Source organism: Bombina bombina, chromosome 1 (genome assembly GCF_027579735.1).
Source record: "Bombina bombina isolate aBomBom1 chromosome 1, aBomBom1.pri, whole genome shotgun sequence".
Classification (NCBI taxonomy): Eukaryota; Metazoa; Chordata; class Amphibia; order Anura; family Bombinatoridae; genus Bombina; species Bombina bombina.
Window position 1 is genome coordinate 849,539,464 of NC_069499.1, and position 23,997 is coordinate 849,563,460.

Below are 23,997 nucleotides of genomic sequence, written 5' to 3' on the forward strand. Positions count from 1 at the left end.
CCTATCTTTAATACCCTTAGATACCTAGGACTAAACATACCAAAGAACCCTAAAAATTTATTCCAAGAAAACTATATTACACTTCAAACTCATGTCTTCTCCCTATTACATACATGGCATAAACAAGGGCACCTCTCCTGGATAGGTCGCATAAATACAATAAAGATGATGATACTCCCCAAATATCTTTACATATTCCAAGCTCTCCCAATATCATTTCCGAGACACTACCTTCGTACACAACAAAAGATGCTAGACTCTTTTATTTGGGCTTACAAAAAACCAAGGGTATCAAAGAACTCTATGTATTTAAGCAAGGAGGAAGGTGGCCTAAGTGTCCCAAATTTATTTCAGTATCACAAAGCGACACATTTAACTCGAATAGTCTCATGGTCTCACAACCCCCCCTCCAAACTATGGATCCAAATGGAAGCTGCCTCCCTGGGTCTAAAAGGGATGCGAGATCTTTGTTGGCTCCCTAAATCATTCAGGCCCCCCATAACTAAGGCTAATGAATGCATAAAAACTACCTTAACCATATGGGACTCCCTCATTCGAAATCCAAACACTCTCTCTACCCCAATCTCTCCAATGACTCCTCTGTTAAATAACACCCTTTTTTTATCCCACCACCAGTTCAAATTTGAACCAGAAGATTCTTCCCTGAAAAATATGCCTATATTTTTACTCACGGAAAACTCCCAAATAAGAGATAGAATTGCCTTAAGAGATTCAATAGGCTCTCCCTTCCACTGTTGGTTTCCATACCTCCAAATACGCCAAACAATTATGGATAGCCCTCATAAAAATGATTGCCTCCGTCCGCTTACTCCATTTGAGAAGCTATGCAATACAAAAGACACTCAGAAATCCCTTCTCTCTCACACACATAAACTCTTAAGAGCTATAAGCACAGTCAAACTACCCTCATATACCACCAAATGGGAAACTGAACTTCGAGTTCAGCTCCCAAAAGACACCTGGCTAAAATGTTTCAACACAATCCACTCCTCCTCCTCACTCATTCTGACTGAACTTAATTATAAGATCATCTCACGCTGGTATCTTACACCCCAAAAATTGAATGAAATATATCCAGGTGCTAACTCAAGTTGCTGGAGACGATGTGGGGAAGTGGGCACACTTTCCCATATATGGTGGTCCTGTAATAAAATGTCCACTTACTGGGCTCAAATCGAGCGTAGCATCAATCTTACATTAAATACACAAATATCCCTTTCAGCAACCATGATCTTACTAAACCAAATTCCTAGACTGGAATGTGTCTACCGAAGGAAACTCCTTCAACTGATGTTAACTTGCGCTAGACGCATTGTCCCTCGGTATTGGAAACAAGCTCATCCCCCTACTTATGAACACTGGGTATCAGAAGTCACACACATACTAGCTTTAGAGAAGAGACATTATTGTTTTATAGGAAAGAGAGATTTTATTCTGGATATAATCTTCCTATGGGAACAAAGAACGCCATAACTTTACAAAACAGACCCTCCTTCACAGTTAAATACCACAGGCTCCACAATTCTTCGGAATAAGTATTTCATTCTCTGTAAGGATTAATTGCAAAGGATTTACATGGAACCACACTATAATACACTATATTATTTTATAAATTATCTCTACATATTTTTATTTTTATGTTTGTCCCCTCCCCCATATCCCTAACTGTCACCTGCCCGAACCCCTCTCCTACCCCCCCTCAGACCTCCCTCCCCCTTCTCACTTTAAGACAAGACAAAGACTCAAGGTAGCTGGAGAATGTTTGATGATTTTTGCTGTCTAATTATTTATCCAGATGACACCTAAAAAGTAAAAAAATAAAATAAAAGACGAACGCTAGGAAATTACGTTATATTGTATTTTACCATGACACTTGTTACCCCTATATACCTGCACTCTTTTATTTTTGATGATTATCACCCGACTGATTTCTATTGCTGCACACCCTAACCCTTTTCATTTCCCTATTTATTTATCCTTCCTCTCCCCCTTCCGCCCCCTATACTCCCCCCTCCTGTTGCATACCTTTTTACTTTTCACTAATCTCTATTATTATCTGCCCTAACCCTCTCCATACCCCCCTCTGTCCACCTCCCTCCCTACTACCCAAAGAATTTATCTTTAAATTTGCTTTTTGCTTCCCTCAAATAAGGGAAAGAAATGATCACTTTGATATTACAATACCTTACTGTAACTGAAAAACAAATATTGATTTATGTTTGATGTTCATTATATGTCAATGTTCCTTGTTTTTCTAAAAAATCAATAAAAATTATTTAAACAAAAAAAAAAAAGGCCCCAGCACAGGGCCAAAACATTGGAATTACACAATGTAGTGAACAATATACAATAATTTGAAGAAAATAACATGGAGTGCTGAGTCTTTCTTGGAAATATATATATATATATATATATATATATATATATATATATATATATATATATATATATATATATATACAGTATATATATATATCCTATAATATAAAAGGCCAAGTGTGTTTGTCCGAAGCTGTCATGCGCAGTAAAGATTGTGCGAGGACAAACACACCTGGCCTTCAGCGGACTAACCTCCGGGCACTGGCATCTGGGGCCGACCGGGCATGACAGGGTGGGGGCGTTGCAGGTCGTGGGCGTGACGGGGGGCCATGAAAGAAAGAGCTCAAAAGAGGGGGGGATAGAGAGAGAGCAAAAGAGGGGGGGATAGAGAAAGCAAAAGAGGGGGGATAGAGAGAGCAAAAGAGAAGGAGAGAGACAGCAAAAGAGAGGGGGAGGGAGAGCAAAAGAAAGGGGAGAGAGAGCAAAAGAGGGGAGATATAGAGAGCAAAAGAGAGGGAGAGAGACAGCAAAAGAGAGGGGGAGAAAGGGGGGAGAGAGAGGGGGAGAAAGGGGGGAGAGAGAGCAAAAGAGAGGGGGTAGCGCAAAAGATGGGGGGGAAGATAGGGGAGAGAGAGCGAGCAAAAGAGAGGGGAGAGCGAGCAAAAGAGAGGGGGAGAGAGAGAACAAAAGAGAGGGGGGAGAGAGAGAGCAAAAGAGAGGGGGGAGAGCGCAAAAGAGAGGGGAGAGAGAGCTCAAAAGAGAGGGGGAGAGAGCAAAAGAGAGGGGGAGAGAGAGAGCAAAAGAGAGGGGGGAGAGGGCAAAAAAGAGGGGGGAGAGAGAGCAAAAGAGAGGGGGAGAGAGACAGCAAAAAAGAGGGAGAGAAACAGCAAAAGAGAGGGGAGAGAGAGAGCAAAAGAGGGGGAATGGAGGGAGCAAAAGAGGGGGAGAGAGACAACAAAAGAGAGAGGGGAGAGAGCAAAAGAAAGGGTGGGAGAGAGAGCAAAAGATGGGGCATAGAGAGAGCAAAAGAGAGGGGAGAGAGAGCAAAAGAGTGGGGGAGAGAAAGAGAGAGAGCAAAAGATAGGGGATAGAGAGAGTAAAAGAGGGGGGGATAGAGAGAACAAAAGGGAGAGGGGAGGGAGAAAGCAAAAGAGAGGGGAGAGAGAGTAAAAGAGAGGGGGATAGAGAGAGCAAAAAAAGGTGGATAGAGAGAGAGAGCAAAAGAGAGGGAGAGAGACAGCAAAAGAGAGGGAGAAAAACAACAAAAGAGAGGATGGAAAGATATCAAAACAGAGGGGGGAGAGAGAAAAAGAAAGGGGAGAGAGAGCAAAAGAGGGGGGATAGAGAGAGCAAAACAGAGGGGGGGAGAGAGCAAAAGAGAGGGGAAGAGAGAGCAAAATAGAGGGGGGAGAGCACAAAAGAGAGGGGGAAAGAGAGAGCAAAAGAGAGGGGGGAGAGAAAGAGATCAAAAGAGAGGGGAGAGAGAGCAAAAGAGAAGGGGGAGAGAGAGAGCAAAATAGACAGAGGGGGAGAGAGCAGAAGAGAGGGGGAGAGAGAGCAAAAGAGTGGGGGGAGAGAGAGAACAAGAGAGGGGGCAGAGAGAGAACAAGAGAGGGGAGATAGAGAGAGAGCAAGGGGTGGAACTGCTGTACTGCAAAAAATGTACACAGGCTTTAGGACTTGTATATATATATATATATATATATATATATATATATATATATATATATATATATAAAATTATATTTAGGTTTAGCTATATACAGTTTTATATATATAGGAATATCTATTTAGAAATACTTAAAAACATATTCCTTTATGCGAAGAACATTGGAATGTGACATTTTAACAGATTTACAGTACATACACAGTTAAGTTCGTTATTAAATTTGGATATTGCATAAATATGATTTCTCATGCTTTCAGCTACTGTCCTGCAAAGGGCTCCAATACACCTATATAAGTCTATATATGTATACATATGTGTTTATACATATATACACATATAAATACATAAATACATATGTACACACACACATATGTACACACACACTCTTATATATATATATATATATATATATATATATATATATATATATATATATATATATATATATATATATATATATTAGAAGAGAGAGAACAGCACTCCTGAGATAGAACAAAAGCTAGAATAACTTCCATGCCTGTTCCTTTTTATTGCAACTCAGGGTGTGCGTTCTTTTAGCACACTATGCCCTTTCACAGAGAAAAAATATTCTGTAGCATATCAGTCTGATCCTGCCCAATGACAGTCCAGGGCCGAAATACCAGGCAATTCTTCTCTGAACAAGAGAAACAACAACCCCAGACAATCGTTTCGGCCTCCTATGGGCCTCATCAGTGAGGTGCAGTGGTATCTCTCTAAGGGCATGTGTGCACGGGGTCCACGTCTGGTTTCCCCAGTACTCTTAGGGAGACCCAAGAGTAATTTGCATAAATATTAGAAGAGAGAGAACAGCACTCCTGAGATAGAACAAAAGCTAAAATAACTTCCATGCCTGTTCCTTTTTATTGCAACTCAGGGTGTGCGTTCTTTTAGCACACTATGCCTTTTCACAGAGAAAAAATATCCTGTAGCATATCAGTTATATATTAACAAAAGCCAAAGTGTGACACAGGCTGCACCAAAAACAACATACTTTATTTACAGCTTATTAATACCCAGAGGAATATCTCTTTTATCAGAGTGCAATTGTGTAACTGATACATAGACAAAGGATACACTTGAAAAAGCAAAGGATTTTTCTAAACAGACGTCTGTTGTTGGATACCTTAAACATAACATAAACCATTGTTAACATGTCTACAACTCAGGACAAATGTAACATGATGTATATGCCGTATATGCCATATATACACATTACACAATACATTAAACATTTCATGAAACAGACTGTGTATGATGTTATATAGTTGGAGCACATAAGTGCCTTGGCACGCTCCTAGAAATTGTCCCAATAGTAAACAGGAAACTTAAATGGAAGTTAGTAGGTATAGGGAGCACTTAGTGTAACTGCACGCTCCAATCCAAATGGAAAATTAATAGACAGTTCCTGTGTGTCACAGAAAAGGCTTAATATTACCAGCTTCCTCGGTAAGTGAGCAAAATTACTCCGTAGCCTCTTTCCTTGATTGAGGTCTGACACAGGACCCTCTTATCCGGACTCGGTAATTGCCACTTGTACTGTGTCTTTTCCTTTTTACACGTGTGAGCCTTTACAGCAGCGATTCTAGCTCATCTCCAGCGTCCGTTTGTGAGTATCGGCTTAACTTGTTTAGCCCACAGACACCGCATGGAGGGCTTGGTTCACCTTCACCAAACAGCTCACTGGTGAGTGTCAATTGCAAGATTGATGACACGTTTCGCCCCTCCCCTCAATGGGCCGTCTTTGGGGCTTTGTCAGATAGCAATTTGGTTCAATCTCTTGACATTCATAGCCAGCTTGCAACTATGCTAGTTTATCAACTTGTTTTATGCTTTTGCGCTCATTTAAAAATATGCTTTGTATTTAATCATTCAAGGATCAATTGTCTTCTTGGATATATCAAAATTTTGATTACATATAGTTGATTCTTTGTGTATATTTAATCTTTCACAGGTTCCAGCTTCCATTATATTGATTTTTAATACATATTTATAACATGAATTTGCAACATATATTTAAGATTATTATATATTATATATTATATTATATTATATTATATTTAATATTTATTTATTTGTATATGCATATATTTGTTACCTTTTATAGCATCATCTCTCTGTGTTTATAATTTTTGTAGAGCTATATTGTATTTTTAATTTACACTGTATATGTTTTTAGCATTGGGTGTGGTTTGTAAAGAGTTAATTATTGCCTTTGGTATAAATTGGTTCCTTTCTCCTCACTCCTGCAGTCTATGATTAAGCGCCACTAGGGGGCGCGAAATGCGTAAGACAGTCCTTTTCTGTTTGTACCTTGTCTGGGTGCTCAATATTTTAATATTTGTAATAAATGGATTTTTATTTTTCACTAACCTAGCAGTGCCTGCAAATCTGTGTGTTTCTCTATTAAAATTCACATTCCTTGCTGTGTAACTTGGCAAACAGTGGGGAGATAAAAGTTACAAAGTATATCATACTTTTCAACCTACTATAGCCTGTTAAAAATAACTATATACAAAATGAATGTACATACGTATTAGGATGTTAGGCATGAATTAACAATTTAGCAACATTGTAACATATTGTTGCATAATTTTACCTGAGTCTATGTATCACTACATTACTGCCAGTGGAAGAGAATACATGTCCATATTTAACTAATATATTACATTTGGTAATAAACCCCTTTATTCTTGGTTGGGAGGTTACAGAGTTTTTTATGGTTACAAAAAACTTGCAAACTCTAGATTCTCATTTAAACCGTTTGGTGATAGCGTGTTTAACACATACATCAATGTTACCTCCTCTCCTTTTGGGTTTAACCTTTTCAATGCCAATAATTGTCAAATCATCAGAGTTGGATCCTTGTGTTTCTGCAAAGTGTCTCCCTATGGGGCTGTCTATGTTTACATGTTTGATATCATATCTGTGTTCTCTCACTCTATCTTTTAATTCTCTTGTTGTTTTTCCGACTATTGGAGTAGCCTCTGGCTTTAAACCTAAGTGCCATGTCCTCTGCGTTCTTTTCAAAGGATGGGGTACCAGTGGGCTAGATATTATCTTGAAACAAGAGGGACAGATTTTCAGCATCACACAAGCTATGTAGTGAAATAACTTGAGTTTATTTTGACGAATAACATTTTTGTGTTTGATGGTAGACTATACCGTCAAGATAGAGGAAAAGCCATGGGTGCCACGTTTGCCCCCACCTACGAGTGCCTTCATTTGGGCTTCTGGGAGATGAACAAGGTGTTCACCAGGTTAAGTGAATGGGTGGAGTCACACGTGGTACTCTTGATGAGATATGTGGACAATGTGTTTATCCTATGGGAAGGGACTGTACATCAGGTAAATACCTTTGTTAATCTCCTCAATGATAATTCTCTCAATATCTTTCTTATTTGTGAAATTAACAGCGTATAAACCTAAAAATTAGGAAATACAGAAATAACCTGGTCACTGAAGTTTATAGAAAGGAGACAACGACGAACCAAATTGTTATCTGACGAAGCCCCAAAGACGGCCCATTGAGGGGAGGGGCGAAACGCATCATCAATTCTGCAATTGACATTCACCTGTGAGGTGTTTGGTGAAGGTGAACCAAGCCCTACATGCGGTGTATGTGGGCTAAACAAGTTGAGCCGATACTCACAAACGGACGCTGGAGATGAGCTAGAATCGCTGCTGTAAAGGATCACCCTTGTAAAAAGGAAAAGACACAGTACAAGTGGCAATTACCAAGTCCGGATAAGAGGGTCCTGTGTCAGATCTCAATCAAGGAAAGAGGCTACAGAGTAGCTGGTAAGATTAAGCTAGTAATATTAAGCCTTTTCTGTGACACACAGGAACTGTCTATTCATTTTCCATTTGGATTGGAGCGTGCAGTTACACTAAGTGCTCCCTATACCTACTAACTTCCATTTAAGTTTCCTGTTTACTATTGGGACAATTTCTAGGAGCGTGCCAAGGCACTTATGTGCTCCAACTATATAACATCATACACAGTCTGTTTCATGAAATGTTTAATGTATTGTGTAATGTGTATATATGGCATATACGGCATATACATCATGTTACATTTGTCCTGAGTTGTAGACATGTTAACAATGGTTTATGTTATGTTTAAGGTATCCAACAACAGACGTCTGTTTAGAAAAATCCTTTGCTTTTTCAAGTGTATCCTTTGTCTATGTATCAGTTACACAATTGCACTCTGATAAAAGAGATATTCCTCTGGGTATTAATAAGCTGTAAATAAAGTATGTTGTTTTTGGTGCAGCCTGTGTCACACTTTGGCTTTTGTTAATATTCTCATTAGCCCTGTCTTTATATGGTGTATCTTTATATATACATACATTCTGTACATATATATATATATATATATATATATATATATATATATATATATATATATATATATATATATATAACATAATTTATGCTTACCTGATAAATTCCTTTCTTCTGTAGTGTGATCAGTCCACGGGTCATCATTACTTCTGGGATATTACTCCTCCCCAACAGGAAGTGCAAGAGGATTCACCCAGCAGAGCTGCATATAGCTCCTCCCCTCTACGTCACTCCCAGTCATTCGACCAAGGACCAACGAGAAAGGAAAAGCCAAGGGTGAAGTGGTGACTGGAGTATAAATTAAAAAATACTTACCTGCCTTAAAAATAGGGCGGGCCGTGGACTGATCACACTACAGAAGAAAGGAATTTATCAGGTAAGCATAAATTATGTTTTCTTCTGTTAAGTGTGATCAGTCCACGGGTCATCATTACTTCTGGGATACCAATACCAAAGCAAAAGTACACGGATGACGGGAGGGATAGGCAGGCTCTTTATACAGAAGGAACCACTGCCTGAAGAACCTTTCTCCCAAAAATAGCCTCCGATGAAGCAAAAGTGTCAAATTTGTAAAATTTGGAAAAAGTATGAAGCGAAGACCAAGTTGCAGCCTTGCAAATCTGTTCAACAGAGGCCTCATTCTTGAAGGCCCAAGTGGAAGCCACAGCTCTAGTAGAATGAGCTGTAATTCTTTCAGGAGGCTGCTGTCCAGCAGTCTCATAAGCTAAACGAATTATGCTACGAAGCCAAAAAGAAAGAGAGGTAGCGGAAGCTTTTTGACCTCTCCTCTGCCCAGAGTAAATGACAAACAGAGAAGACGTTTGTCGAAATTCCTTAGTTGCCTGTAAGTAAAATTTTAGAGCACGGACTACATCCAGGTTGTGCAGTAGACGTTCCTTCTTTGAAGAAGGATTTGGGCATAAAGAAGGAACAACAATCTCTTGATTGATATTCCTGTTAGTAACTACCTTAGGTAAGAACCCAGGTTTAGTACGCAGGACTACCTTATCCGAATGAAAAATCAAATAAGGAGAATCACAATGTAAGGCTGATAATTCAGAGACTCTTCGAGCCGAGGAAATAGCCATTAAAAATAGAACTTTCCAAGATAACAACTTTATATCAATGGAATGAAGGGGTTCAAACGGAACGCCCTGTAAAACATTAAGAACAAGGTTTAAACTCCATGGTGGAGCAACAGTTTTAAACACAGGCTTAATCCTGATCAAAGCCTGACAAAAAGCCTGGACGTCAGGAACTTCTGACAGACGTTTGTGTAACAGAATGGACAGAGCTGAGATCTGTCCCTTTAATGAACTAGCAGATAAACCCTTTTCTAAACCTTCTTGTAGAAAAGACAATATCCTAGGAATCCCAACCTTACTCCAAGAGTAACCTTTGGATTCACACCAATATAGATATTTACGCCATATCTTATGGTAAATCTTTCTGGTAACAGGTTTCCTAGCCTGTATTAAGGTATCAATAACTGACTCAGAAAACCCACGTCTTGATAAAATCAAGCGTTCAATTTCCAAGCAGTCAGCTTCAGAGAAGTTAGATTTTGATGTTTGAAGGGACCCTGTATCAGAAGGTCCTGTTTCAGAGGTAGAGACCAAGGTGGACAGGATGACATGTCCACCAGGTCTGCATACCAAGTCCTGCGTGGCCACGCAGGTGCTATTAGAATCACTGATGCTCTCTCTTGTTTGATTCTGGCAATCAATCGAGGAAGCAACGGGAAGGGTGGAAACACGTAAGCCATCCTGAAGTCCCAAGGTGCTGTCAGAGCATCTATCAGGACTGCTCCTGGATCCCTGGATCTGGACCCGTAACGAGGAAGCTTGGCGTTCTGTCGAGACGCCATGAGATCTATCTCTGGTTTGCCCCAATGTCGCAGTATTTGGGCAAAGACCTCCGGATGAAGTTCCCACTCCCCCGGATGAAAAGTCTGACGACTTAAGAAATCCGCCTCCCAGTTCTCCACTCCCGGGATGTGGATTGCTGACAGGTGGCAAGAGTGAGACTCTGCCCAGAGAATTATCTTTGATACTTCCATCATAGCTAGGGAGCTTCTTGTCCCTCCCTGATGGTTGATGTAAGCTACAGTCGTGATGTTGTCCGACTGAAACCTGATGAACCCCCGAGTTGTCAACTGGGGCCAAGCCAGGAGGGCATTGAGAACTGCTCTCAATTCCAGAATGTTTATTGGCAGGAGACTCTCCTCCTGACTCCATTGTCCCTGAGCCTTCAGAGAATTCCAGACGGCACCCCAACCTAGAAGGCTGGCGTCTGTTGTTACAATTGTCCAGTCTGGTCTGCTGAATGGCATCCCCCTGGACAGATGTGGCCGAGAAAGCCACCATAGAAGAGAATTTCTGGTCTCTTGATCCAGATTCAGAGAAGGGGATAAGTCTGAGTAATCCCCATTCCACTGACTTAGCATGCACAGTTGCAGTGGTCTGAGGTGTAAGCGTGCAAAGGGTACTATGTCCATTGCCGCTACCATTAAGCCGATTACCTCCATGCATTGAGCCACTGACGGGTGTTGAATGGAATGAAGGGTGCGGCAAGCACTTTGAAGTCTTGTTAGCCTGTCCTCTGTCAGGTAAATCTTCATTTCTACAGAATCTATAAGAGTCCCCAGGAAGGGAACTCTTGTGAGTGGAACGAGTGAACTTTTCTTTTCGTTCACCTTCCATCCATGTGACCTTAGAAATGCCAGCACTAACTCTGTATGAGACTTGGCAGTTTGAAAGCTTGAAGCTTGTATCAGAATGTCGTCTAGGTATGGAGCTACCGAGATTCCCCGCGGTCTTAGTACCGCCAGAAGAGCACCCAGAACCTTTGTGAAGATTCTTGGAGCTGTAGCCAATCCGAATGGAAGAGCCAAAAACTGGTAATGCCTGTCTAGGAAGGCAAACCTTAGGTACCGATAATGATCTTTGTGAATCGGTATGTGAAGGTAAGCATCTTTTAAATCTACAGTGGTCATGTACTGACCCTCTTGGATCATAGGTAAAATTGTCCGAATAGTCTCCATCTTGAACGATGGAACTCTTAGGAATTTGTTTAGGATCTTTAAGTCCAGGATTGGTCTGAAAGTTCCCTCTTTTTTGGGAACCACAAACAGATTTGAGTAAAACCCCTGTCCCTGTTCCGATCGTGGAACTGGATGGATTACTCCCATTAACAAGAGCTCTTGTACGCAGCGTAGAAACGCCTCTTTCTTTGTCTGGATTGTTGACAATCTTGACAGATGAAATCTCTCTCTTGGAGGAGAGTATTTGAAGTCCAGAAGGTATCCCTGAGATATTATCTCTAGTGCCCAGGGATCCTGAACATCTCTTGCCCAAGCCTGGGCGAAGAGAGAAAGTCTGCCCCCCACTAGATCCGATCCCGGATCGGGGGCCCTCAATTCATGCTGTTTTAGGGGCAGCAGCAGGTTTCCTAGCCTGCTTGCCCTTGTTCCAGGACTGGTTAGGTTTCCAGCCTTGTCTGTAGCGAGCAACAACTCCTTCCTGTTTTGGTGTAGAGGAAGTTGATGCTGCTCCAGCTTTGAAATTACGAAAGGAACGAAAATTAGACTGTCTAGTCTTGGCTTTGGCTTTGTCCTGAGGCAGGGCATGGCCTTTACCTCCTGTAATGTCAGCGATAATCTCTTTCAACCCGGGCCCGAATAAGGTCTGCCCTTTGAAAGGTATATTAAGCAATTTAGACTTAGAAGTAACATCAGCTGACCAGGATTTTAGCCACAGCGCCCTGCGTGCCTGAATGGCGAATCCTGAATTCTTCGCCGTAAGTTTAGTAAGATGTACTACGGCCTCCGAAATGAATGAATTAGCTAGTTTAAGGACTCTAAGCCTGTCCGTAATGTCGTCCAGAGTAGCTGAACCAATGTTCTCTTCCAGAGACTCAATCCAGAATGCCGCTGCAGCCGTGATCGGCGCAATGCATGCAAGGGGTTGCAATATAAAACCTTGTTGAACAAACATTTTCTTAAGGTAACCCTCTAACTTTTTATCCATTGGATCTGAAAAAGCACAGCTATCCTCCACCGGGATAGTGGTACGCTTAGCTAAGGTAGAAACTGCTCCCTCCACCTTAGGGACCGTTTGCCATAAGTCCCTTGTGGTGGCGTCTATTGGAAACATTTTTCTAAATATCGGAGGGGGTGAGAACGGCACACCAGGTCTATCCCACTCCTTAGTAACAATTTCAGTAAGTCTCTTAGGTATAGGAAAAACCTCAGTACTCGTCGGTACCGCAAAATATTTATCCAACCTACACATTTTCTCTGGTATTGCAACTGTGTTACAATCATTCAGAGCCGCTAACACCTCCCCTAGTAATACACGGAGGTTTTCCAGTTTAAATTTAAAATTTGAAATATCTGAATCCAGTCTGTTTGGATCAGAACCGTCACCCACAGAATGAAGTTCTCCGTCCTCATGTTCTGCCACCTGTGACGCAGTGTCTGACATGGCCCTAATATTATCAGCGCACTCTGTTCTCACCCCAGAGTGATCACGCTTACCTCTTAGTTCTGGTAATTTAGCCAAAACCTCAGTCATAACAGTAGCCATATCCTGTAATGTGATTTGTAATGGCCGCCCAGATGTACTCGGCGCTACAATATCACGCACCTCCCTCTGAGCGGGAGATGTAGGTACTGACACGTGAGGCGAGTTAGTCGGCATAACTCTCCCCTCGTTGTTTGGTGAAATTTGTTCAATTTGTACAGATTGACTTTTATTTAAAGTAGCATCAATAAGTACATAAATTTCTATTGGGCTCCACTTTGGCATTGCAACAAATGACACAGGTATCATCCTCTGAATCAGACATGTTTAACACACTAGCAAATAAACTTGCAACTTGAAAATACAATTCAATTAGAATAATATTAAAACGTACTGTGCCTTTAAGAAGCACAGAAGATCTATGACAGTTGAAAATTAATAAATTGAAACAGTTATAGCCTCAATCCTTGTAAACAACACAACTTTAGCAAAGGTTTAATCCCATTAGCAAAGATAACAAATTCTGAAAGCAGGAAACAAATTACAGAATAAACGTTTTTTATCTCAGTCAAACTACAATTCTCACAGCTCTGCTGAGAGAAATTACCTCCCTCAAAATAAGTTTTGAAGACCCCTGAGCTCTGTAGAGATGAACCGGATCATGCAGGGAATACAATGAGTTGCTGACTGAAATATTTGATGCGTAGTAAAAGCGCCAAAAAACGGCCCCTCCCCCTCACACACAGCAGTGAGGGAGAACAGAAACTGTCAGAAAACAGATTAAGCAACTGCCAAGTGGAAAAATAGTGCCCAAACATTTATTCACTCAGTACCTCAGTAAATGAAAACGATTTTACATTCCAGCAAAAACGTTAAACATAATCTCTAGTTATTAAACAGCTTTATGTATTTCTTACAGTGTAATTCTAGTGAAGTACCATTCCCCAGAATACTGAAGTGTAAAGTATACATACATGACATTATATCGGTATGGCAGGATTTTCTCATCAATTCCATTATCAGAAAATAAAAACTGCTACATACCTCTATGCAGATTCATCTGCCCGCTGTCCCCTGATCTGAAGTTTACCTCTCCTCAGATGGCCGAGAAACAGCAATATGATCTTAACTACTCCGGCTAAAATCATAACAAAAACTCTGGTAGATTCTTCTTCAAACTCTGCCAGAGAGATAATAACACACTCCGGTGCTATTTTAAAATAACAAACTCTTGATTGAAGATAAAAACTAAGTATAATCACCATAGTCCTCTCACACATCCTATCTAGTCGTTGGGTGCAAGAGAATGACTGGGAGTGACGTAGAGGGGAGGAGCTATATGCAGCTCTGCTGGGTGAATCCTCTTGCACTTCCTGTTGGGGAGGAGTAATATCCCAGAAGTAATGATGACCCGTGGACTGATCACACTTAACAGAAGAAATATATATATATATATATATATATATATATATATACATACATATATATAAAAGCATATATCAAAAAAGACTTGCACACGCTGGAATTTTAGTGAACAATTTTACTTGTGAAACATGTTTCACAAGTAAAATTGTTCACTAAAATTCCAGCGAGTGCAAGTCTTTTTTGATATGCTTATTGTTCTCTACTAGCACCCTGGCAGCCGTTTTGGAGTGAGAGTGCACATCTTTGCTAATATATATATATATATATATATATATATATATATATATATATATATATATATATATATATATATATATATATATACAGGGCTCACAATTTCAGGTCGTAAGCTACTAGCCAGGCCTAAATGTTACTCGCCACTTCTGATCCTACCCACCATCTTCCCACACCACACCCATTACTCCACCCCCTCTTTGCATATGTTTTACCATTGTGAAACACATTATTGTGCTGTTATTTTCAATATTTTTTATTTTATACCTTAACAAATTAAATAATGCTACATCCAGCAATAGATTAACAAAAATAAGTGCATAGCAGATAGCAACATCAAGTTGGTGGCTCCTGGTAAAACAACAACTGGATAGAAATAGGAAGTTGTTTAAGAGAGAGTGGAGAAAGAGTGCTGACAGTCATGGAAGGTCATAGCAGACCTGGAGATTTTCTTTTAATAATTATCATCTCTCCCTTCTATCTCTTAACTATCTTTCCCCCTCCCTCCTTCTCTTCAGTCTCTCTTTTTCCCCTCTCCCTTATCTCTCAGGCCATATCTTTTCTTTACACTCTTTATTCCCCCTCTCTCATATCTCTTTACTCTTTCTTTTTTTTTCTCCACTCTCTCGCAAAAGTTATCTTCTTCGCCACTTTTACTTTTTGTCTCCATTCTCTCTCTCTCTGCCCCCGTTTACCCTCTCATAAGTAACAATCTAGGCACTAATGGTGTTCCTACAGCCCTAGAGGAATAACATATCCCTGCCCTTTCTAGGATATATAATATCACATCAGATAAAATATTTAGCACATAGCCCAAAATGTGTGTTTGTCAATGCTGCAATAGGAGTGTATATTTTTTACTCATTAACTTTTACTCGCCACCATTATATTTTCACTCACCAATGTCTAGTAAAGAGTGGAAATTTTGAGCCATATATATATATATATAATAACAAATATTAAAATGTGTTTATCTCTATGTTAAAGCTCTTTGCCTGCCATTTTATTACCTAACACCTTAGATCTCATATCTTTGATAGTGTTATTATGAGTGTAACTGTATTTTTGATGTGTTTTGTGACACTTTTATTTAAGCATAACAGTTAACCACAGCTCTGAGATTGCGCTTTCCCAGCGCTCGTTAAAATTAAATTGCGCTCAGGCAATCGCACTTAGTTTCAACTTGTAATACACACGCTACTTCCAACATGCGCAAACAGCCATGATAAATCCGAAAAACGCTTGTGTGCAACTGTTAGAGAGCCACTCATAATCTGGTCCTAAGAGAACTACAATATCCTTTATATGTACAATAGTATATGCAAATTGTTGTGATATTAAATCTTATTAACCTGAGGTTCCAGGTGTCTCCTTAGGTCTCTCTTCAACTATGTCTGCAGCATCTCTATTGCCCCTCTGTTGCACTTTTGCTGGTAATATCAGTGTTTTTTTTGGTTGTGAGGGGAGGTCTTCCTCAGTGCAGGCCATTTCCTCATCTTCTGTGCTCTCCCTGTGCAAAATCAGAACAAGTAAATAAAATAATTAGCTAAATCAGTCTGTTAGCTAGAATAAATCTCTTTCTCCAAGTCTAATGTTTGTACTGGGAGGGAGGAAATAAATATCTCAGATCCCCAATACATTTGAAGGTTTAATTATAATTGTCATAACACTTTGCGGTAGAAAAACCCAGAATGCAACTTCCATAATGTGATAATATTCTTATAATCATACTTATTAATTCTATTATATAATTGAAGCCTGAAACACCAATTGTGAAAGTATTTTTCTTATTAGAGTAATACATTTTATTTGTTATAGTTATATTTTCACTTATTTATTTAATATCCTATTATCAGGGCTTAAAAAGTCCTAAGCTACTAGTCAGTCCAAAATCTTACTCACTGTTTTGACCCCACCCACTACTCCACACCCTCTTTTGCATATGTATAGCCATTGTGAAACACTTTATTGTGCAGTAATTTTTAATATTGTTTTAAACCATAACAAATTAAACAATCCTACATGCAGTAATACATTAAAGGGACAGTCTACACCAGAATTTTTATTGTTTTAATGATAGATAATCCCTTTATTACCCATTCCCCAGTTTTGCATAACCAACACAGTTATAATAATATACTTTTAACCTCTGTGATTATCTTGTATCTAAGCCTCTGCAAACTGCCCCTTTATTTCAGTTCTTTTGACAGACTTGCAGTTTAGCCAATCACTGTCTGCTACCAGATAACTTCACGTGCACAAGCACAGTGTTATCTATATGAAATACGTGAACTAACACCCTCTAGTGGTGAAAAACTGTTCAAATGCATTGTGAAGAGAGGTGGCCTTCAAGGTCTAAGAAATTAGCATATGAACCTCCTAGATTAAGCTTTCAACTAAGAATACCAAGAGAACAAAGCAAAATTGGTGATAAAAGTAAATTGGAAAATTGTTTAAAATTACATGCTCTATCTGAATCATGAAAGTTTATTTTGGCCTAGACTGTCCCTTTAACAAGACTAAGTACATAGCAGTTAGCAACATCAACTGGGTTCTGGGGAAGAGAACTGCTGGATAGAAAAAGGAAGTTGTTGAACAGATAGTGCTGACAGTCATGGAAGGTCAAAGCAGACCTGGAGATTTTTTTTTTTTAATAATAGTCATCTTTCCTTTCTCTATTAACTCTCTTTCTCCATTTCCTCCTCTCTTCGGCCTCTCTTTTTTTTAGCCTCCCCCTTCTCGCTCAGCCCATATCTTTACTTTACACTCTTTCTTTCCCTTCTCTTATATCTCTTCACTCTTTTTTTTCTCCACTCTCTCTTAACTCTATCTCTTTCTCCACTTTAGCTTTTCCTCTACAATTTTTCTCTCTCTCTGCCCCCGTTTACCCTCTCAGAAGTAACAGTCTAAGCAGGGCCGGATTTACAGCCCAGGTGCCTATAGGCACCAAAATGTAAAGTGCCCCCCTTGCGCTCCCGGTTCACATGTATGAACCAGCCTAAATTTGCCACATAAAAGGCAGTCCGTGATCTATAGCAAAACACTCCAGACAGTATTTGCCCTTTATGATGAGATTCCAGTCAGAACAGTATTTATTTATATATAATTTATACAAGAAAAGTACAAGTTGTCTAGACTGGGGCTTCATTTAGAAACTTTGCTGACCAAGCCTGCAATGTGCACAACCAAGGGTCAGTTTTTTTTTAAAGTGTGTTTATCCTGTGCAACAGCTCTGGCATTTTACATTTTAGAAATAATATTCATACCTATGGTATTTTATATAAAAGACTGCCCTGTGACTGTACAATCTGTTATTTTGATAGCCACTGCTTTTACAGCTGATACATGCCCACCGTGCATGCACAGCGCTCTGTAATAGCGCACAAATAGTCACTCACTGTCACTCCCCATAAAAGAACCAACCCCCACACACTCTCAGACCGCTCTGTCCGCATTCACTGAAGAAACTGACCAAACCGTCCAGCATGGCGGCCATCTTTATTTAGGACAAAGTTATTATCTACTATGGTGAGTAAGGGCAGAGCCGCACAGGTGTGCAGAAAAGGGATATGGAGCAGAGAGACAGGCGCCCCTCTATGGAAGGCACCTGTAGGCACATGCCTACTCTGCCAAATGGTAAATACCGCCCTTTCATGGATATCCTATATAATATCCCTTTAAATAATATTTTTAGCACATAGCCCAAAATGTGTGTTTGTTAGTGCTGCAATAGGAGTGTACATTTTGCAAATACAATGTGCTATCTTTGCTTACAAGATGCCACCAGACTTTGGACAGTGACTGAATGTTGATTCAACATTAGAAATGTGCGATTCGTTTCGGATGGCCATGGATTACACTAGTATTGTACAGTATATTAGGTTATATCACTGTGTTATGGGTTACACCTAATATACAGTACATAATACTAGTCTAATACACAGCACATCCCACCTAACACTTACCGAAATTCCTAATTTCCGAACCGAACCGAATCCGGCTGAATTTATTCAAATCTGAAAGAATCCAAAACGAATCCGAACCGAATTGATTTGAATTTTTCCAAATTCGAATCGATCCGAACTGAAATTCTAAAAAATCCAAATCGATCCGAACTGAACCAAATGTTTTCGCCATGCACATGTCTATTCAACATTCACTCACTAACTTTTACTCACCAACTTTAAACTTCCACTCGCCAATGTTTAGTGGGCGAGTTCAAATTTTGAGCCCTGTTACTTTGGGGGCATGTGCAAAAAAGCAAAATAATAATTATATTCACTGTGCTGTTGTATGATTTACCAGAGTTCTTCTATACCTATTTATTCTAAATTGTTGGGGTACACATACTACCTTTTCACTTATTCTTTTTGTAGGGAATATCCCTCTGAGAAGTTTCTTTCCCTGTGGCTGTGTGGTTTATATGTACTTTTATAGTACTTTGTACTCTCTATGTTATGTTTAATTCTGGAGTTTTAGTCTCTAGTATTTCATGGAATACTGCTAGGGTTGTCACCTCTGCCATGTTTTCCTGGACACTTATGAGTTACACATGCTGCAGGGTTTGCAGAAAGGAAACTGTATTGTGCTGTTCATCAGCACTATTCTTGTGATGTCCGGGGACACAATACATGACCTGCCCTGCGCAGCATGTGTAACTCATAAGTGTCCAGGAAAACATGGTCAAGGTGGCAACCCTACCTATTGCAGAAAATATTCTTCTACTGGTCTCTAAACAGTCAGGCACTAAAACTCTTCTTACAGTCAGTCAAAAGAAATAAAGACTTATATTTTCAGCACAAAATCCAGGGTCAACCCGTCAGAGGTGTTGACTAAATCATTAAAATAAAGTCTCACATACAAGCATAGTGACATTTCAGGACCGTGCTAGAAATTTGTCAGACATTAAAGTGAAGGTTAACTTTGATGAATGGAAGCCCATTTTTTAAAAATACTATTAAAAACAGGGGCATTTTCATTCATCAAAGTTTATAAATCAGCTGTTTTGATTAAAAAAATATTTTTCTTTGCACAGCCAGAGCAGCTTCCCCCTCTTGGAAATCCTCTCTTCACATGTCAGCAATGACTAATCCGACTTTCTCCAATCACAGCATGGCCTCAGGCAATGACAACCCTGGGGGGAAAGCCGTGATTGGAGGAAGCCAGATTAGTCATTGCTGACGTTCTGAATAGAGGATTTCCAGGAGGGGGAAGCTGCTCTGGCTGTGAAAAGAAGAAAGGTAAGTTTTTAATCAAAACGGCTACTTTATAAACTTTGATGAATGAAAGTGCCCCTGTTTTTAATAGTATTTTTAAAAAACGGGCTTTCATTCACCAAAGTTTTACCTACACTTTAAAGTTGATAGAAATATATTTTATGTGAATTTTTCCTCACATTTCCAAATCTACTGAGGGTCCTTGAAGATTCTGAATAGTCTCGTCATCCATTTCTGAAGACTCACTGTCTCCGCTCTTTTGTGTTCGTGCTGGTGATGCTGGTGAATCTTGTGCCTCTGAAACAACATTCTCCACAGTTCTGTCATCTTCTTTACCTTCAACACTGACACACCTTTAGCAAAGATAAAATGTTTTATTAAAGGACAGACTGGTTAATTTATTTATCAACAAAGACAATTGTTGCACAACATGATGATGAAATTAATAAATAATTAAGAAATATAAATGATACTATAGAATAACTGATCATACATTAACTTCCCCTTTTGTAGCGCCTGCTGAAGCCTTAATTAAAGGGATATGAAACTCAAACATTTTCTTTTGTGATTGAGACAGAGCATACAATTTAAAGAAGTTTCCAATTTACTTCTACTATCAAATTTGCTTAATTCCCATGGTATTCTTTGTTGAAGAGATACCTATGTAGGTATCTGTAGCACTACATGGTAGGAAATACTGTTGGAATCTAGTGTTCTTACAAATGGATAACATTCTTGCAAAGCTGCTGCAATATAGTGCTCCAGGAATGAGCAGGCTCCTAAGCTTACGTCCCTGCTTTTCAACAAAAGATACCAAAATAACAAAGTAAATTTGATAATAGAAGTAAATTAGAAAGTTGTTTAAAATTGCATGCTCTGAGTCATGAAATATTTTTTGGTGGTTTCATGTCCCTTTAACAGCTTCAAAGGTTTTAAATATAATGCAAAATATTCTTTATCCCTCCCAGCTATAAATGTTTTGAATGTCTTTTATTATTTTATATTATATTCTTATGATTTTAATTTATTTAGAAACTGTATATGTGGTTTTCAGCACCTTACACAACTTCTAAAAATACAAATGATACAATTGCACACAATTACAACTTATTATTTGCACTCAACATAAATTGAGTTGATAACAATTCCTGAGTTCAGTCACCATTAATACTGAATCAACAGCTGTCATGTTTTACTATGACCTTATAGAAATATATTTTTGTTCAGTCTAAAATAATGCCTGTGGAATCTCCAAGACAAAAATGCTTCCAAATACCCCCCCCCCCCCCCCAGAGAAAACCTGTTTTTCTTTTTGTTTTTATTCATTTTTCATGTGTTTATCAAACACTTATGTAATGATGATATGGTTAGATCATTTAATTCAATTGGCTTAAAGGGGACACTAAACCCAAATTTTTTCTTCAGAAATGTAAAGATTAGGAGCCGCCCATTTATGGTTCAGAACCTGGGTTATACTTGCTTAATGGTTTGCTAAATGTAGCCACCAATATCCAGGGTACCGAACCTAAAATGGTCCGTCTCCTAAGCTTTACATTTCTGCTTTTTAAATAAAGATAGTAAGGGAACGAAGACAAATTGATAATAGGCATACATTAGAAAGTTGCTTAAAATTGCATGCTCTATCTGAATCATGAAAGAACAAAATTGGGTTTTGTTTCCCTAAGGCAAATGGACATGCTTCAGGTATCCATAGCTATAGTAGACAAAAAATGAGTAGAATATGAAGTATTTGTGTGGTAAAACAAATTTACTGCAGTGTGGTAATTGAATTGCTCTATTTACAATTGGATTGTGATCAAACCATAGCAAAGAAATTCTTACTGCTAATCATAAAGTCTTACTGTAATAAATATAGTCAAGACTATTCCAGTTAAAAAAAAAGTATCACTCAGGGAATGAGGACCAGCAAAGGGGTTAATTGACAGCACTTCATTGAATCCCCTTTGAATATTTTAACCTTCATTCAATCACATTCTTTATTTGCAGATTTTCCCTTACATTTTTACATTTGCGGCAAATTTGGACATTATCAAAGCTGTCTCTCCACCCATGTGTGCTGAGTCTCTAGCTCCACTCTCTTGAGGCTTTGTTGGCGATGTTGGTAAATCTTGTGCCACACTAAGGATATCATCCACATGACTTTCAATTTTTGTAACTTCCATGTTGGCCCTGGTCGGTAAATATATTTTACATTTCCATTAACAAATTTGTAACATAAATATGATTTTTTTTGCATAAAAAAAAGAATATCTGAAGCTACTTATTTTAAAGTAATCGTAAATCCTAGCGTTTGTGAAACGCTAGGATTTACCAGTGGAACAAATAAAGGGAACTTTCAGTCATGAAGTATAAAATACTTCATGCTGAAATTTACTTTATTTTTCTGCAGCATTTGCCGCTCGGAGTGCCTCAGGCAGCCCATGGCACAATGCAATTTTATAACTGAGGTGATTTTAGCCAATAGAGTGCTAGCTATCAGGCATAATGCCAGCTGGCCCGCAAGACTATTGGCTAAGAGGTGGAAATCTCACCTCACTGAAAAATTGCATTATGCCATGGGCTGCCTGATGAGCTCAGCACGGCAAACACTTCAGACAAATAAATTAAACTTTCAGCAGGAAGTATTTTATACTTCATGACTGAAAGTCCCCTTTATTTGTTCCACTGGTAAATCCTAGCTTTTCAAAAATGCTAGGATTTACTATCACTTTAATTTCTTTACAAACAGTACATAACAAATCTGTATGATAGATACCTCTACTGGTAGAGAGGGACATGCTACATATCTATACAAAAAAAGTAATGTTTCAGTACAATATAATTTATTTTATAAAAAAAAAAATCAAAACTATAAAATATTTTAAAATATCTTCTTATATGCAAAACAAATATGACTATAAGTATAGGACATAATCATACTTTAGAACTGTATATTAATTTTGTTAAATTAATAATAAGAAGAAAGTATGCTCCTTCTCCTGCTTACCTTTTTTGCAGGGAGGTGGGCTAAATCCCTGGTGGTCCAATGAGGGGTTAAAACTGTTAAAAATGAATCCCTGGTAGTACAGTGGGGGAGTGATTGGTCTGTACCTCTGGCTGTTGCAAACCATACTAATCGCTCCTTCCTGACAGTGATTAGAGTCAGTGCTGGCTGCATTCTAACTTACGCTGAGCGACAGCACTGCAGATAAAAAGTAAACTGCTAGTGTGCCCTAAGGCCTTAAGGTAGCATGGGCTCTGACCAGGCCAAGATGCCACGACCCACCAGGAAATTTCCCGTTATCCTGGTAGGCCAGTCCTGCTGACCAAATTTAACCAGTTTGCGGGCCAGGAATGGCCATGTGCAGGTACTTTGAAACCCTTGCCTTAAAGTGTAAGAAGACACAGAACTGTATTTATGGCTGACAATATATACTGCTGCTGCATAAGGGGCTTACATGGGTTAACATTGTTTAGTATTTGAGTAACAAGGGTATAAGGTTGTTCTGTATGTGGCTGACAAGGGGTTCAATACTGCTCCATATGTAGAATGTTTGTTTTTTTGTTTGGTTAGTTTTTTGCTTCTGGAGTCACTGCTGCACACCAATAAATTTGAGTGTTATGTTATGATCAGTACTTTGTCCCACAGGATGAGTTCGGTGACAGTACATACCAATTTTTATATAACTGCATGTAATAGACTCTACTATAAAGAAGATAATTATATAAAAATCCAGTATAAAACCTTTTTAAAATGTACTTAGAGGCTCTTAATTTAGCACTGTTGATCAAGTTAGGCTGGGACACCAACTGAAATGGTTATACATCTAAAACTTTGGAGCTTGGTTAGGAGTCTGAAAATCAGCACAATGCTATTTAAAAATAAGCAAAACTATACATTTTTACAAAAACACCCCCAGGTAGGCTATATAAATGGATCATCTACAAAACATTTTTGTAAAGAAAAATCAAGTTTACAATTTCCCTTTAACTTCAAAATCAGTTTAACCCCTTCTCTGCTGAGACATTTCAATCTCCTGTACTGAGCTGTTTTTTCAGCTTGAAGATGATGCAAACATTTAGGGGCCAATTTATCATTGTGTCAATCTCAACACATTGGCTGGAGTCAATACGCATGCCAGACATTGCTGCCGAGAATCTACATACATGTTGATAAATAAGAGTCATCAATGTCGCGGATATTCTGTTTTTTCCAACTTTA

At 39.0% G+C, this 23,997-nt stretch overlaps 1 protein-coding gene across 2 annotated transcripts in view; it reads right to left on the reverse strand.

The window, feature by feature from the left end:
* SNX20 (sorting nexin 20) overlaps window positions 1–23,997 on the reverse strand; it is a 108,335-nt gene that overhangs the window by 32,135 nt on the left and 52,203 nt on the right. Inside the window, exons 2-4 of one of the 2 annotated variants that reach the window (XM_053699486.1) lie at window positions 21,795–21,965; window positions 19,955–20,128; window positions 15,912–16,069 (exon numbers count right to left, since the gene is read on the reverse strand). In XM_053699486.1, the coding sequence (XP_053555461.1) occupies window positions 15,912–16,069; window positions 19,955–20,128; window positions 21,795–21,965 (503 nt within the window). The remainder of the gene's footprint in view (window positions 1–15,911; window positions 16,070–19,954; window positions 20,129–21,794; window positions 21,966–23,997) is intronic. The other variant, XM_053699487.1, reaches the window with a different exon arrangement.